The 17,862-nt window shown below is 35.0% G+C and overlaps 1 protein-coding gene across 1 annotated transcript; it reads right to left on the bottom strand.

Annotated features, from left to right (window-relative positions):
• Window positions 1-324: 324 nt before the first annotated feature.
• On the bottom strand, window positions 325-16,386 carry LOC128167004 (WD repeat-containing protein 90-like). Its single transcript, XM_052832490.1, has 45 exons — window positions 16,246-16,386; window positions 15,540-15,631; window positions 14,936-15,248; window positions 14,560-14,730; window positions 14,319-14,442; window positions 14,048-14,118; window positions 13,793-13,902; window positions 13,399-13,548; window positions 13,103-13,165; window positions 12,921-12,989; window positions 12,693-12,803; window positions 12,389-12,534; window positions 12,197-12,254; window positions 11,984-12,102; window positions 11,698-11,859; window positions 11,288-11,403; window positions 11,067-11,183; window positions 10,905-10,975; window positions 10,625-10,789; window positions 10,119-10,258; window positions 9,626-9,887; window positions 9,237-9,407; window positions 8,995-9,123; window positions 8,544-8,674; window positions 8,287-8,333; window positions 8,003-8,191; window positions 7,709-7,788; window positions 7,342-7,563; window positions 7,001-7,103; window positions 6,585-6,659; window positions 6,270-6,316; window positions 5,869-6,025; window positions 5,403-5,641; window positions 4,996-5,140; window positions 4,594-4,790; window positions 4,386-4,475; window positions 4,169-4,288; window positions 3,862-4,063; window positions 3,324-3,454; window positions 2,975-3,148; window positions 2,769-2,891; window positions 2,553-2,637; window positions 1,106-2,281; window positions 722-862; window positions 325-593 (listed from the first exon to the last, which is right to left on the bottom strand). Exons 1-43 carry the CDS (start codon window positions 16,253-16,255, stop codon window positions 2,127-2,129), a joined length of 5,652 nt encoding a protein of 1,883 aa, XP_052688450.1. The 5' UTR covers window positions 16,256-16,386; the 3' UTR covers window positions 325-593; window positions 722-862; window positions 1,106-2,126.
• Between the last annotated feature and the right edge of the window lie 1,476 nt (window positions 16,387-17,862).

The raw sequence follows: 17,862 nt of genomic DNA, 5'->3' as shown, positions 1-17,862 counted from the left end.
CTTTGTATTCAAGATATTAGTGCTCAAGATATGGAAGTTAAACTGTATTTACATGTATAACATGGTCTTTGTGTAAATACCTCCCAAATTCTGAATAGTTTTGCTCTCCCATTTATGGATTTGGAATAATAAACAAAAGGAATGGCCATCAGTTTCAGAATTGCCAATCAATTGATCGCCACTCATTCCATCCGACATTTACCAGTTTCTCATATCAAAGTATTTGGGCATATTTGTGTTTTCTCTGACACACAAACACTTTAATAAATTCACCAGTCATGACAACTCATTGACTGGTATCAATTTGGAAGTATAATGTCTATATTTTGTAGTTAAATGATCCTTTAATTTAGATACACAATCATACATGTACTACAGACATTTTTAAAAGGATCAAATTGACACTTGTATAAAGAATTTTATTCTATGATTTAAAATCTATGAAATCTTAACCATTTTTCCATGAATATTTCAGTAGCAGCCACAGAATTCAGATTTGTACACCGTATCAAAGGAACAGGTCTTGTAATAAACAATGCCATTAACAATGTAGGCAAATTGATTTACATTTGAAGTGGCATACAGCTTACATCCTGAAAATGAAAAGAAAATAGCATCATTTCTAGAATGCTGCAAATTAAAAAATTATTTGATTTGCAAAATGATTTGGTAGGTAGGAAAATTAATATTTAGAATGTTCAAAATTGAGATGAAGATTTACCAGAAATGAAATCGGAACATGAACAGGTTTGATCATTGTATGCGGATCCCTGGGCACAGTTCATATCAATCCACTGCCCATTGGAATGTCGCGACTCGTAAAAACTAAGACCAGTTATCCCCCTTAAGTATGTACAAGGATCTGTGAATTAAAAATTCAGGTCAAGACAATTTTTATATATTGGATACATGTACTATCAAATAACAAAGAGTTGAAGAATCAGTTATTAATTTGTTCCTTAAAGCAGCAGAAAAATGAAAAAAAAATTATAAGAAAACTATAATACATGTATACTTTAACATAATTGGATGAATTTATTCTAAGTCAGTATTTATACATTCAGTGTAATTTCCTAAATATAAATTTAACAACATAAAAACTTACTTTCAGCTGTCTGGCCTAACGCTGCTGATACCCCAAGTAGCCATGTAAATGCAACAGCATACATTGTAAAAATGGGCTTATTGTAAACAAAAATTACACAGCTCTCAAAATGAACTTTACTCTTACTCCTGATGCTAGAGTGAAATAAAACAAAATTTCCAAATTTAGATTTTATATTGAAACTTTATCTGATGGCAAATGGCTAAAAATTGGACAATAAAATTTGGGATTGGTAATGGTCTGAAATGATGCCTGAAGGCAACCATCCATGGCTATTTGTACTGTAATCAGATACACATGTCTGTTGATCAATAAAATGTCAATGATTTAAACTTTTGATGACCAGCAGATTGCCACACATCTAATAAAAGTTATAAACCATATTATTTACAGATGAAATGTGAAATACCGGTAATTAATTTCTGTTGTGACTGTACATCATCATTGGAGCATTATATATACCAGGTCCTCGATATTCAACTGGTATATGAATTTTACATTTAATAAACAAAATTTTAGGTAAATATTTTACAAGATTTTGAAGAAATCAGTTTTGAATAGACTGTTTAAAATCTTATTTTAAAGGTCTGAATTTTTGAAATGTATATCTAAATATTTCTGATAGAATAAACAAAAAACATGGAAGGGTTGCTGTTAAGTGACAAACTGATATAAATCAAAGGGAGGCTCATATATATGTTATAATAATGTTTTATTCATGGTACTCTATGCATAGTACATGTATAACTACTGATAAGCAACAACATATACTTGTTTAAAAATAAATAAGTGTACATTAACGTACTGTCTGAAAAACATATCACAAACATTAATTTCATTCCTCTACATATTGAGTTAATCTGGCATGGCTTTAATTCCAGCAATATCAATTGTCACATAAAATTAATGAGTTTCTGTCAATGAAATGTCTTTGACGCATTGTGAACAATAGGTTACTGGTACATGCATTCTAGTCCATTTCTACAATCTACAGGTATTGTTTACAGTTTATGAGCATGCCCTACACAGTGACCTCCCAAACAAATATTTCGGAATGAGACACTGAAAACAAGAGTTTGGAATCCTGGGAAAATCGGAGAACATCAATCGTATCACAGTGACCAATGAAATCCTGGAAGCTGCCTTCATAGTAATCTACCAACTTAACCAAGCGTTCTGAAACCAAACACATAAATTGTCAATCACATTTAATATTTTTACATTTATAACGATGTTTGCAATTCACCATTATTCAAAAACATATACTGGTATTTGTGCAAGAAAACACACATGTACCAGCAAAGTTTCACTATTTTTTCAGATCCAGAAGCTATTTAAAGTATCTGATATTCATGACACAGGCATTATTGGTACTGAACCAATAAATACCAGTAAATGTAATTAAAAGTAAAATAATGCTATGCTATTACATAGTTTTACCACTTACCATTGACTCCGACTGCTATCAATGGGGTTCCTTCTGATACATCCAGGCAGTTAGACCAGTGAGTCAGAGGAGCTGTTCTTATAACCTGTAATATATAAAGTATTGCTAAACACTGGCTTGGTATACTTGAAACAGGTTCATATGCATTTACATTAACATACATGTACAAGTATAGCATTCAAACTATAATAAGTCACTTCACCAGAAACTATGTACCTTTCTTTGTGACAAACTGTAAAACTGGATACATTTCTGCATTCCATAACCAACATACACTAATACATCATCTTCTTCTGTTGAGAATTTGGCCAAAGATGGAGGCAGCTTCTCACAAGATTTCTACATGATGCAAAATTGGAGCATAAAATACATGTTTTGAAAATGCGATCACATGTTGAATCTATTTTATCATTTTTTTTTACCTTGTCTTTATTTGACACCACTGAACCATCAGGCAGGAAAGCAGGGGCAGGGAAGGTTAACCAATCAACAAGCTCGCAGAAATCTTTCGTCCAATCAGCTGACCAAACACTGACACGCCTATCAGCACTGGTAGCCAACCACAGATAGGGTGCGGATACTGGAGAATCTATTTCCTACAAACATAATGCATTGTAATACTTTATTTGGCCAATCCTTGTAAAATTCTCAATGTTTTTGTACAAGATAAACGTACATGTATTTACAGATCATACAACATAGAGTATCAGGATTTTTGTCTACAAAATACAGGTACCTGGTTTACAAGAATGAATGTACTTTTGGACTGACCTGCCTAGTGGTGACATCTATATTAGTAATGGGGGCCCCCTTGTGGTCACTGATGACTCGTACTGTCATTCCTGTGGTAGGGCTACTAACAGCAATTAGCCCATCACTTCCCCCAGATATTATCATTCTTCCTGTAAATGAAGAATATCTTGAATGAAAATACAGTTATCAACATCAAGATATCAAAACCATCTTTTTCAATCCAGTTCAAATTAGATCCTTTGATCTGCTCACATATGATCACCATACATGAGCATAGGTGCCAGTACTAAAATAACTTACTGAGAATAATCTTTAAATAAAAAGAAATATTGTTATTGTCAAACACATGTGTGCATGAGATCCTCTTCGTACAAGAGCAGATAAAGGAACAATAATAATTTTTAATTAGATTGCAGCTGATGGCTTTCTATTTAAATGTACACATGCATATATAATGCTTTAGCACATCTATCTTTTGTTTATATTCTATCCTCTGAGCAAATTATAGAGATATATTTCCTCTCAATGTGTCTACAATTGATATTGGTTGACTAACCATCTGAGGAAAAACTTATGGCAGTGACTGATACTGCGTGAGGATGCATCTTGAGAACCATTTCCTCCTTGTTGATATCAAACATCCTGACAGTCCCATCCCCATACCCTGCCACAACAAATGGCAAGTTCACCATGCTCTTCTCCTTCATATCATCAGCAGCCGGAAGCTCACCGGGAGCAAAAGCCAGACAAGTGCATTTCTGTATAACAAAACACATATTCAGCAAACAACAGAATAAAGATGGGAGAGTGGTGTTTTAGGGCATCAAGTTTATCTTGTCTTTAAACAAAGAGTTTAAGTCTACCTGATCTAAGACCTGGAATTGCAAGGCCTGTTCTCTGCTGGCAACAGTCCATAGTCTAAGTGTTCCATCATCAGAACAGGTGGCCATGTGTTCACTGCCAAAGCTAGACAGGCTGTTTATCTGAATGTAAAAAAAATTTGCAAGTATTACAGTTGAAATGCCACATGTGTCTGATAATTGAGCTGGAAAATCAAACCATAAAGCATTTATAACATACCTTTTGTACATGACTAGAAATTAGACGAATACTCTCTCGCTCTGGCCAGTTAATGTACCATAAAGTTCCAGAGCTTGTTCCAACAATCCCCTGAAAAGTAAAATTACATGTATAAAATACAAAACTACATGTAATTTTTAATAAAACAAGGACAAAACCTCTTTATTTCAACAGTTCCTATACGATGGTCTTCTGTTGAGTTACTAACCATATCCAAAGCCTCATCAAAAGCTGCTGCAACTACAGAACCTTCTAGGTTCATCTCATCCTCCATTGTAAGACCACCACAAGGCATGCTGGGACTGTCTCCGGACCTCATATCTCTGACCCCAGTCAGTGACCACATCCGCAGGTTCTTACCCACACTACCTGTCAACAGGCGGCCATTTCTACAGATAACAGTATCTGCAAGAAGGAAAGACATATAAAATGAAAATCACTAAAATATTACAAATATTTAAAATACAGTCATGTAATTTGCTGGAGATTATCGATACACAACAAAGAATCTTGAGACTTCTTTATTTGCAGTAAAGTTTTATTTTTTTACAATATCTGTATGAATCAAAGTCCCATGGAAGAAACAATTTTACATATTAAGGCCACATACCAATCTCTGAGTTGTCTGCCTCCCAGTGCATGAAGCATGTGTTGTGCCTCGTGTCCCAGGCAGAAACTTTCCCATTGTTTGTGGCAATGTATAGAGTACTGTCTCCTGAGAAGTCCAAGGAGGTAAACTCCACAACATCAGAGCTCTAAAAGCAATGTGAACAAAAATAAATAATGGAACAACTGTTTCTGCCTAACAGCCAAATACATTTTTGAAAGAGGCAAACTTGAGTAATCCACCGTATCCTTGACTACAGGTTGCACACCTTTTACTCCTAGATAATGTCAATCATGCCGACTCACTTTGTGTGTATATACGAGGAATTGCATATAAACGTATTATGTTGACATATCAAATAAGGTAACACAAATAATTTGTTTTAAAGGAATCAAATGAGATTCACTTACTCCATGTTTTTGTAACAGTTCCTCTGGTACTTCAGCCTCATGAACATTCAGACAAGCATTATTTTTAGTTTCATCTAACAGCCAGAAGAGCACAGATCCATCCTGCCCTACAGACACAAATTCATTGACAGAAAACGGATCCCATTTCAAGTCATGAATGGCAGAGGTTGCCTTGGATGTGGTCAGGATTTCATAATTCCGTGTGCTCCATACAACAATGGTGCAATCCTGGTAGTCACCTAGAACAAAAATCGGGATGAATTTGACATGAAAAGATTAGTCATCCCAAACATTTCCTTATTCTGCAATCAATTTACAAAACATTGTAAATTTAAATACCCTTCTCTAAATTTCTTCTTTTCTCTGCTTGTCTTTTTGTCTCATTGTATAACACTTTTCTCTTGCATTTTGGAGCTACATATACATGTATGTATTAAAAAATAAAGGAGAATTTAAGAGAACTTACCAACAGAGATCAGGAATCGATCATCCCTGGAGAAATCAAGGCATACAATGTTATGTTCATGGTGACTGAGGACCTTCTTACACACTTGTTGTTGTAAGTCCCAGATACAGATCTGACTCGGGGAGATTCCAAACGACCCACTGGCTGAGGCCAAAGCCTGAAAAGTTAAAAAAAAATTAAGGTGAATCATTTTATTGTACTGGTAAATTCTGCCACAAATTAAAACATCTGATAAATAATAATAAAGTTCATGTCATCCTCCGTTCGTCAAGCATGGAGGTCAACAGTCTTTCAGCCTCCAACACATTCACAGTGCACACGGTATTTATTGTACATGTACAATGTTTGTTTGTAAGTACATATAACATTATATATGTATAGCAAGTATTTTTTTTACGTACCTGACTATCATTCTGAATTGCTATTGTTGATATTTCTTCTGTGTGACCTGTACAATTAAAATTTAGATAATTGCGATTAATTTATTTGCTGAACAGTGATATTTTGATAAAGGTTTAATAGCAGATCATACCATAAATCATGCTTAAATTAATGTATTTGACAGGATATATTGTAAAACATGTAGTTGTAAATCTAAATGGATTTTCGTTTAGAATACATGAACATCTACATCTAAAAACGGAACAACCTTCTGTGTAAATGTATTTATTTAGCGTTTTATAATGAGTTTGAAGTGGAGAAGTCATATTCCTTACCCATTAAGAAATTTTGTTTTCCTGAGCCAAGGTCCTCCATAATAATCACAGCACCACAAGTGTAGATAAAGAGAGCTGGAATATCAAATTTATTACTGTAGAATGTTTAGAATTTGTAGTGGCTCAACTCTCATGAATTACATGTACATTGGTACCTGTCACCCACAACTAAGTATCCCCAAAAATCAAGAAACATAAATGTACTGGCTCCATTTTAATTTACTGGGTACACAAATAAATCCACAAAATAACATCCCGCACAAACCTTTGAAAAATTGACAACCCTTGAAAATTGGTCCTCACAAATTTACACAATTGCAAAAAACTGAATTAACAATGGCTAATTAGATTGAATTTTTTCACAAATATTGGTCTGAGTGACTTAATTTTAAAACTTTGGGGCTATTTTTCTGTACCTGAGTCTGGATGCCAGACCATGTTCCCTCGGCCATTGCCATTATAACCAATGACAGACTTCAACTTCACTCCAGCCTGATTAGGTGGGGCTGTATATCGCCTCTAAAACACAGCAAAAAGAAATACATGAAGTGACACTGTAAGATTCATATCGTCCATTTAAATGTAAACATATATTGGATTAAAAAGCTACATATACAATGCAGATATGAAACTCTTCACTTATAAACCAGTGAAGAGTACCATAGCAATGTTAAAAAGCTTTTCTACATGTAATGAATGAAAACCAATTGTAAATATGGTTTTATACCAGGTAATACAAGAAATACATCATGCTTACTTGAGCCAGTCCATATTCCTTCTCTCTGGCAATGAAGTGTTTAGCACACAATGGTTTAACTGGTTCCCCTGTTGGAGATGCTGTGCTGGGTCTCTTCCCAAAAGCTTTTTTAGTTCTGCTTTTAACTGGAGTGTTTTGTCGACTATTTTCAGCTGATCTTAACTTTTGGTAAGAATCTGATAAGTTCTGTGGCAAGTTTTTAGGTAATACATGTACTTCAACCTAAAATGAATATGAAAATACATGTATAGAAACGACATCTGTAAACTGCTACTGCTCAACATCAATACATATATATTTGAAAAGAATTCCATCACTACATGTAATGACTGCAATTATGAATCAATGGCATGAATGCCAAACTTACAGAATCACATTCACTGGTTTGATCTGTCATAATGTTTCTCTCAGCTGTCCTATCCACAAGCACAGAACTGCTTATGGTATCTAAACAGAAAAGAAATCAGTGCTTGTATAAGTTGGTTATATAGAAATTTTCAGCAGAATATGGTGGAGTTTTTTTTATATCTGTATGTAAATTCATGAGCCAAAGGAAATTGTCATTCAGCATCATTAAAAATTTTAAGTCCCTGACACTGTTACTGGTAAAGAATTGAAAATCTGGAATGCTACATATTGTAAATAGATGTAAAACACCAACCTTCATAGACCTTGTGTATTGAACTCAAGTCTGCAACGCGACCCGGGGATGACCTCCTGGAATCAATGGAGCGACCCGGTGATCCAGCATTCATTGGGCGCATGGGTCTAGGTGGTGTTCGACGAGGCATCTCCAGGTACGCATCAGCCAGACTCCGGCTTAGATCTTGCAGGCTGTCTCCAACTCTCTCTGTTGTTAAAAGGTATTAAAAAGGTGAATATTGATTCTGCAGGAACATGAACATGAAATCATCAAGTCTAAGTCTAAGGAGGGGTTCATTTTACCTGGTTTGGGGTAGGCTGGAAAACTTGTCTCCCTTACTTGTCTTCCTCTGAAAAAGACAAAGAAATTAAAGCTGTATTTTCTGTGTGAGAGAGAAAATCAGTGGTAAATAATATAAGAATCATTATTGCAATACACATAGTCATTACTGTTAACATTTTATATAAGTTTAAGTGTCTTTGTTGATATTAAGAATAAATTTTTCACTGTCTTAAAAAGTAAAATGCATTAAACAATAAGAAAATGATCTGTTGCTTACTCATTGGGAGGTGAAGGAGGCCTAAATGCCATGAAATCCCACAGATAAATAGCTTCCCCTACACTTAAGACATTCTTCCCATCAGGAGTCCAGATCACCTTACTAACATTTTCAGAATGTCCAATAAAAACCTGCATATAGACAAAAAAAGTCCTTACTTAGTTGTTAAAGTACATACAGTGAATCACGCTTTTAACGAAGTGCTGGGGATAGGGGACTTTGCTTCGTTATAAGAGTAATTTGTTATATTAGTCAAGTATACAACATGTAATAAAGTCACAGGGAATGAAAATTACTTTGCTATAGGCATCAATTCATTACAAGCGTATACATACAAGAGAATTTTGACATTTTGTTCACAAAGGTTAAGTACATGTATTTTAAACATTAACACTTTTCCATGTGACTCTTTTTATTCCTTTGAAATATTCAGACTGGGATATAATTTCACCTGAAAGTTGATGTCCAATTTCATGTTGTAGTCCCAGACTTTGATCACTTTGTCCCCACAAGTGACCAGGTGGCGCCCTGACTCTGAGACTGCCAGACAACTACAGCCACTGCGATGAATGTTTCCAATCTACACACAAATAACACAAGCTCATTGTTCATGTACAGGAAGTACACAACACAAAAAAACAATGAGAAATTTGAGGCAAAATACTTTGTACATTTGGTCACTAAATTAAGTACCTCTGAGAGAAGTCTTCCAGATTTGGCATCAAACTTCAGGAGTTTGTTGTTGGTGGTTGTCACCAGGAGGTGACCCAGACTTTGAGGTGCAAAGTAGACTCGCTCAGCTGAGTCCAAGTTACCAGACTTGGAATCACAGGCACTGCTACTGGAAATATCTATTCGCAGAACCTAACACAAACAGAAATGCTTATTTAGTACAAGAAATTTTTAAAATTTGATACTAGGTAAAAGTTTATAAATCATTAAAGTTTGATTCTGGTAGAGAGAAATATCCAGCATTACTGGTACATTAAAACTGCTTACTAAAGTTCATGTTTTGGAGAGTTTTGGGTACCCTACTTAAAGATTTTCTGTATGTTTGATTTGAACAGAAGAATCCAACTAACCTCACTTAAAGATTTGGCATCCACCACACAGACTGTAAACTCAGAGGGTCCAATGAAAGCCACCCTCCTGCCATCAGGACTAACAGCAATGGCCTCTGGTCCCAGTCGGTCTGTCCTGACCACAGTGTTAGCCAGAAGTCTCAGTAAGGTGTAGCGGTCTGACTCAGCATCATACAGTGACAGGGAGCCCAGGGAGCACGCACTGTACAGGTAGTCCCCCACCGGGGAGAACGCCAAGCCAATTATCTTACCGCGGTGCTGTCTGTAACACAAACATCATCAAGTTTTAAAAAGATAGGAGAATAGTGAACAGTTTTGCTCAAGACTGTACAATTTTACAAAGCGTAGGTATGTGTACTTCAAACCAGTGGTTTTCCTTTTTGTTTTCATTAACTTCAAAAGTGACACCATTAAAATGGTGGTAACTGTACATTTTGATGTACATTTGTTGGAAAGAGTAATTTTTACAAATTAACGATAGAATTTGGCATACTTGTGTTCAGCCAGCATGCTGGTTGTCTGGACATTGAATACACGTACAACTCCACTCTCAAACCCACAGGCAAATATCTGTCTTGACGGGTGGTAAGATATAGCACAGGGGCATTCATCGGGTGCACTGAAATCATACAGCTGAAAAAGAAAGCAAGAAATGACTCAGAGTTTCTTGAGTACTATGATCCTGACTCATGAATTTGGTATACATATTGGTCCAAATCACAATACAGTATTGTAGGATACCGTGATAATAAGGGTCAATAATAAAGAATATGATAAAAATTTTAGAATGAATTCAATGGCTATTCACCTTATTGGAGCATAAACAGGGTGTAGGAAATTTATAAACTGAAAGGGTTTTAAGAAAAGAAGTTACTAGTATGTGGACAAACCATATTATTCCGCATAAAATACCTTTTCCCAGTAGCTCAAACTGTGTTACTGCGGTATATTTTAGATATAAATGTAAAATTAAAAATTTAGCTGTAGATGTGTCTTAACCTGTTGCAGAGTTTCTGAGTCCCAAACTCTAATGGTGAAATCACTGGACACTGTCGCCATGTGTTTCCTGTAGGGGTCCACTGCTACACCAGAAATTCTCCCTGTGTGGGATCTCATAACAGTGGTGTATCCACGGGTAGAGATGTCAAGTATTCCAAGATTACCCTGTCAGAGGCATCAGAAGGGGGTGAGAAAGACATCAAAAAGTGACAATGTACACCATGAAGGTATTTACTCAATATCTATCAATGATTAATTTCCAGAATAAAAACCAACTCACTGTTGATGTTCCTGCCAGTATTTTCATTCCATCTGCAGAGAAGTCTACTGCTGTAACAGGCCCCTCATGTTCTGAAAATTAGGTCAGGTCATAAGATGTTTATATACTATTGGTTTCGTACAAATCACATCCAAATTACATTTGGTGGGAAACATTGCTTACCAGCTTCAAGATACACATGCTCAAAATCCAGTGGCCACAGTCTCAAATACCCATCATCTGACCCCATGACACAGAAGGTCTCATTCACACTCATGCAGTTTATTGCAAGGCCTGTGCCTGGTACAAAAAAAATAAATTAATTTACAGTTACATGGTACATTTATCTGCAGATGTTACACAACCTTCATGTTAATATAAATATTGGACACACTGGATCTGACCTTTCTGTTTGTCTTTCCCTGCCTTATTTTCATTGGGTAGAAGTCTGCGGACATGTTTTATTGTGACTTTCTGAAGGTCTATTTCAAACACATGCCCTGTCTTACTACATGCATAACTGGAAGACAAGATCAGAGAATACAATATGCAGGGTTTGAGCTTTATTCAATGACTTTTACTTTATGTGTACATGTATATACAGAGAAAGAATTAAATACATAATGCGATTTATGCTGCAAATATTTTTTTAATCAAGGAAACATTTTATATTGTAGCCTTCTTAATGTTCAAAGTTGGATACTTTCAGTCTCAAAGAGGTAGTTAGTAGTTACCCATTTTCAAGATTTTCAAGGAACTTTATTCATTACTGAAATAGAGACAGAGAGATAACATATAAATGCAAGTTACTCACACAATCCTTTCTGCTGGATCTTTGTCTGCATGATATCCAGCTTCAAAACAGACGTCTGTAAACTCCATCAGATGATACTCTCCTAAATTGACAGGAGCTGACCTCAACTGACCTTCTTTGACCCTCCACAACCTCACATTGTCACGCCCACAGGACACCATTCTTTCATACATCAACAGAAGTTAATCAACCGTATTTTAGCATAATTAATAACAAGGCTTTAACGAATGCAAGTTCATCTAATCTCAAAGTTTAAAATGCATAGGAAGAATTTAGTTTTGTTTACCTTGTATCATCAAATGATGCTATCTTTATCCTTGAAATGTCAACATCAGAGTGTGCTTTTGCCATGACACTGACTTCTCTGTTCTTCATTACTTTTGAAGTGTTCCATATCACAACCATCTACAGTGAATAAATTATAAATTTATTAGTAAGTAAAATATTAACAAGAAACAAAAACTTAACATCTTCAAACAAAGAGAATCTGTTGCCTTACATTTTTCCCATGGCTGTCCTTTCCCACTCCACACAGAGTACTTCCTCTATGAGAAAAACTGAAAGAAAATGGCCAAGAAGAGTCAAAGACACAAAATTAATATTTCTCCAATGATAATGTGTACCACGAGACTCTTTTACTTTAGCACTCAAATCATTCTACAAATACCTCTTTCGCAGAGGTTTCATTTACCTGAGGGAATGCAGAGAATGAGCATGTGTCTTTGTCATGGCCATACATTCCCCGGTGTCAAACTTCCAGACTCTGACCACACTGAGGGGGCCAGTCTGTCCAGACGCAAGGAGAGTCCCAGCACCATTCAAACCAACACAGGACACCTACCAATGTAAGTCAAGTTAAATATCTACAGCAATATTCCTTTGACCGGTATAAAATTCCTTTGAATGAGGTGGATTAAATACAGGTTTTAAGCTTGTTTGTGCAAATAATTTTCATCTTATTTTTCTAGATAAGTATACCAGTAATTAGGTCATACTTTATCTGTGTGGCCTATGAAGAATCGTTGATGCCCATTATTCACTTTCATTGCTATCACCACAGCATGGCATGGGTACACTACAGTAGAGCCGTCTGGGGACCAAAGGGCCTGGAATGGAAATTCAAATAATGTTTTTTTATATAACCTTTGTTTATCTTTATTTTAAGAAGTTAAAGAACCAAACATTGGAAACAAACCAAGATTAATAGTACTTTTAAGACTTACATCTCTAAAAGAACATCCACCAAATCCTACAATTCTTTTCAGTCTGAGAATTGGGTCTGGTTCTAGGCTCTGAATGTTTAATATTAAGCAAAACATTATACTGTGATTTTCTTTTACCACAATTCTTTCCAAAGAATAGAAGATTTTCCTCAAAACGACAATAATGAAAGTGATGTACATACCTTACATTCAGGATTCTTGGGTTGCAAGTATGAGCCAGTGGGCATCTTTGCTACTTGCCTCAGCTGTTTTGAATCAGAAAAAAGTTACGTTTCATATTATCCTTTTCATATCATACATGGAAGTAAATTCCCCCTCCATAAAGCAATTCTGATGAAATTAGGTCAATGTTAAATCATAAACTCAAGTTTGGAAACATATAAAAAATTCTTCAGGCAGAAGATTATGAGTGTACAGTAACTTCACTCTTTTTAAACAAGTCAACTGATGATTGATTGACATGACCATCTTGCCCTACCTCCCCAGTCTTGGGATTCTCCTGGTGAATGACCACCTCTTCCTCGGGGTGAGCAAACACATGGACTTCCCCCGCAGAGTCCTTTACAATGCTCATATCATCCACTCCCACAAAGGGCAGCTCTGTCGTCACTTTATGCCGCTTCACCTTCTGCAAATTATTACCCTTACATAAAAACTAGACGCAGAACATAAAATACAACAATGGTATACAAAGTTGAAGTACCTAGTAGTCATACAAGAAAATATACAACTGTACAATGTAAATGTATTTTACAGTCAGTAACAACTGATGGCTATAATGCACTTTACTTGAAAATATCGCAAAGATTTTCACCACTTTTCAAAATGATCCATAATACAACATGCTAAAGTACAACACTCTGGCCACAGACCTGCTTTGGGTGTGTGATTTTGTCTATCATAGACACTCGGTCAGTAACACACTGGCTGATGTTAACAGTTCGAGGAGCCACTCTTTTAGGGTCTGCACCATTGGGTACATCTACAAAATTCAATTTCCCTGGTCATTTTCTGATACACTATTACTTTTATACATTAAGTCAGAAACTCTCAAAATCAAAGCCCCCTCCCCCCAATCCACTCATGCAAAAATTATGTAATATTATAAATATAGTTAAATCATTAACCTTGTCTGATTTCTGGGTCATCTGGAAACTGTATTGAGTCAAAGGGTTTCTTTGTGCTGTCATTTGGAAACCTGAAAAATATTTTATTAAAAATACTTATTAGTACTTTGGCCATCATTACCTGCATTATTTCCTTCTTACTCAATTACTATATATGTCTAACAAATGCTTATTGTTTTATCTCTTTTCATAAGTCGATTGCTGAAAACTCATTATTCCTTATTGTTTGAGCTAGCTCCTTTAATATGCTGAGAATGAATCTGATATGTACCTGATAAAGTCATACAAATCATTCCAGTTCTCTCCCCTTTGAGCTGGGAATGACATTTCTCTAGGCATAGGATTCAATCCTTTACCTAGTAAACCAGCCTTCTTTGCTTTCTCTAATGTTAGTCCTACAAATCCAAAGTAATTAGAATATAGCCCTAAATTTTTCATTTATAAAACCGTAAAAGTATACACATTACCACTCTCAAGACACTTGATTATCACTAAATTTTATAAAGATTTACCTGGCTCATATAAATTATCACTGGTAAATATATTTTTGACCATCATGTTGGCACAAAGTCGGACACTTTTCAAGTAGGAAAACCTTCTGTTCAAATATAATGACAAGACATGGTTGAAGTCCATGCACAAAACTGTCCATCTTGTAGCCAAGGGAGCAACACCGCCATGATCTGAAGTTTTATGTTCACAAGTTTAATCAAGAGGACATATCATAGAATTAAAAGACCGTTAAAACAGAATGACAAATACTTGTATGTTTTGTATATAAAAAAAAAAAAAAAAAAAAAAAAAAAAAAAAAAAGAAGCACTTGCAATTGATATCTTGACAGAAAAGTTCTACAGATATTGACAGGGTAAATGTAACATAGTAATTACCTTTACTTCCAACAGCTGCTAGTGAATGAACAGAACCTTTTGGTGTATTGCAAAGAAAAGGAAACTGCAGCCAAGTGGATGTGGATTTGAATTCTTTAAATAAGTTTGAGAATGATATTCTCACAACTAGGTTGTCTTGTGTAGCAACATCAATGTGCACCACAAAGTACTTTGTAGGAATGGGTTTGAAAAGAATGTATATGTATTTCCCTGTTAGACCCAGGGACTGGGATTGCAACTTTGGCAATTGTATGTAATTTCCAGCAGGGATGGAGCCAGTTATTTTGTGGACAGTGCATTTGATGGCTTTGTCCTGAAATACATATATAAGAAATTCTTGAATGAGAATAAGCTAAAAACTGCACGTCTAAAATAAAAGAGTTAAACATGAGCAATATTTACAAACTTTTAGAGAATTGAATGATAACAAATATGCTGGGGTTGGAATTATAATATTTCGTTGGGTTTGTTTTGTCATATTGATTGAAATATTACTCAGAGTATCTTTAAAAAAGTTCATAGTACATGTACATGTATTAACTAATTTAATTTGTTAGTAATATTCAATATATGATAGATGTAACAATTCATAAATGTATCGTACCATAATAGCATTGACTTCTCCCTCTTTTGTAGCTTTTTTCCATGATGCTACGTCTAGATGCTTAAACACGTTAACATATGGATGCTGCCAAACTATATTTTTAAAAAGTATTAGAAATAAATTTAGTTTCAAACTTTTTTTCTGCAAAGTAAATATTCAATAGGCTGAATAAAGATCACAATAATCTTTTGATTAAGCTATATTGCTCTAAATAGCAAATAACCTTGCATAAAATGATAATAAACATAATTTCACATAATATGCCAGTGAAAAAATATCGCTAAATAATTAATTAATTAAAATTATGAAGTATACTGTAAAACAATTTTTGGGTGCCTAAGTATACAAGTTTTGAGCTTGCATGTATAGATATATATAAACCATATAGTCGGACATATACTAATGATACACAATACACCATGCAATGATGCATGCATTTATAGCCCCCCCCCCCCCCCCCCCCCCCCGGTCCTGCCTTTGTCGTGTTAACAAAAAACATGTAAAAGCAAAAGAAAAATTGACATACAATAACTCAATAAATATGTTTTATTTATGTTTGCCCATTTTAAAACTTGTAATGGAATTCATTCGTTATATCTTGAAAGAATTAACATGCAAAGCTTAAAGCCGAGACAAGTTTTATCACGCTTTAAGTTCTACAGATTTTGCTTCGATAAATGTGTAACATTCAAAATAACAAACTTACGCTGTGACATCTCTAATGTAAATGATAATTAGGTACTAAAATAATTTTCATTCATCAAAATCGATGGTATAATTTGTAAAAGAGCTCCATTTGTTAATCAAAAGTTGAAATTCGTTTCCTTTACCGCCATGTTGTAAACAAACTGCGCGCGCAGACCTAGTTTCAAACAATTTGATCAAGAGTATTTCGTATAAAAACCCTGTATCATTCTTATTTCGTGACCACATAGACATATAACGTTATATGTCTATGGTGACCATTATGGCATATATGATAACAGTTTTTAGGTTTCAGATAATGATGGTATAATTTGGAAATCTCAAATGTCTCACAAATTTGTTAAAACAGGCATGCAGTGTCGTTTTAAATAACCCGGACATTTTTAAAAGAGACACTGTATTTAAACAAAAAAAAAAAAAGAAAGACAGAAAGACAGAAAGATAAAAAAAACCCGGACCCTTTAATTTTCTTGACATATACGAGGACAGCATGCATGCAAAGAAAGAAAAGAATGAAAATAATAACTATACATTAAAAGCAATTGGAGTGATTTCGCATGCTAACTTAAAAGTTGGGGATCACGGTAAGGGCCGGGTACGTAGGTCCTTCAATATTTTAATTGCAGGGGGAAAAAAACCCTACTGTTTCCAAAAAGGGGCCCCGGTTCCCCCTGATGCTGCGTGCTTGAAAGATGTCATACCATAGAGATATATTTTAGGAAAACTTATGGAATGCCATAGCTGCCTTAAGGTCAATTTCATATTATATGAATTGGTATATTTTTTATATGCAATATTAATATCATTATATGCAGTGCTAACATCATTATATGCAGTGCTAACATCATTATATACTGTTATTTCACCATTATATTCAGGGGTAAAATCTTTATATGAAGTGGTAACATTATTACGTTATGTCGTAAGATCATTATGTGCAGTAGTTTATTCATTATGTGCTATGAATAAATCTTTATATGATATGATAAACTCATTTCATACAGAGCTAAACTCATAATGAACTATTGTTCAATCGTTATGTTATATGGTACACTCTTCATGTGCAGTTGCAAAATCCTTTTATGCAGTGCAGCTTCTTGACATTAGGTGATAAGTTCATTATATGCAGTACTAACATCATGTTATGGTGTATTAAAACCATTATGTATGGTGGTAAAACCTTTATGTATTGTGGTGAAAGCTTTACATGCAATTGTAAATCCTTTATATGATGTGACAATTTTATAATATGCCGTTGTTGAGTCATTATATTTTGAGGTCAGTTCTTTACATGATATGATCATTTCATTATATGGAGTGGTAACTTCTTTATATGCAGTCGTAACTCTATATGATGAGGTTGTAAACTGGTTCTCGCTGAAAAGTTTTAATGCATCTTTTTCAAAATAAAACTGGACCTCCTCCCCCGTGCGGCGTTCATTGTGACGATGCACATTTCCTGGTCAACTTGTTGTTTGTTTTGAAGAGAGAGAGAGAGAGAGAGAGAGAGAGAGAGAGAGAGAGAGAGAGAGAGAGAGAGAGAGAGAGAGAGAGAGAGAGAGAGAGAGAGAGAGAGATTTTCTCTGTTCTTGATACATCGATGTGTGATAAATCGAAT

This window comes from Crassostrea angulata, chromosome 10, assembly GCF_025612915.1.
Source record: "Crassostrea angulata isolate pt1a10 chromosome 10, ASM2561291v2, whole genome shotgun sequence".
NCBI lineage: Eukaryota > Metazoa > Mollusca > Bivalvia > Ostreida > Ostreidae > Magallana > Magallana angulata.
This window is presented reverse-complemented; position numbering and strand designations above follow the sequence as displayed.

Excerpts from the sequence above, each read along its gene's own strand:
- LOC128167004 (XM_052832490.1), bottom strand. Across the intron at positions 8,675-8,994 it reads AATTGGACATCAACTTTCAG|GTTTTTATTGGACATTCTGA; the intron begins GTGAAATTATAT and ends GTCTATATGCAG. Across the intron at positions 2,892-2,974 it reads TGGTGTCAAATAAAGACAAG|AAATCTTGTGAGAAGCTGCC; the intron begins GTAAAAAAAAAT and ends TGCATCATGTAG.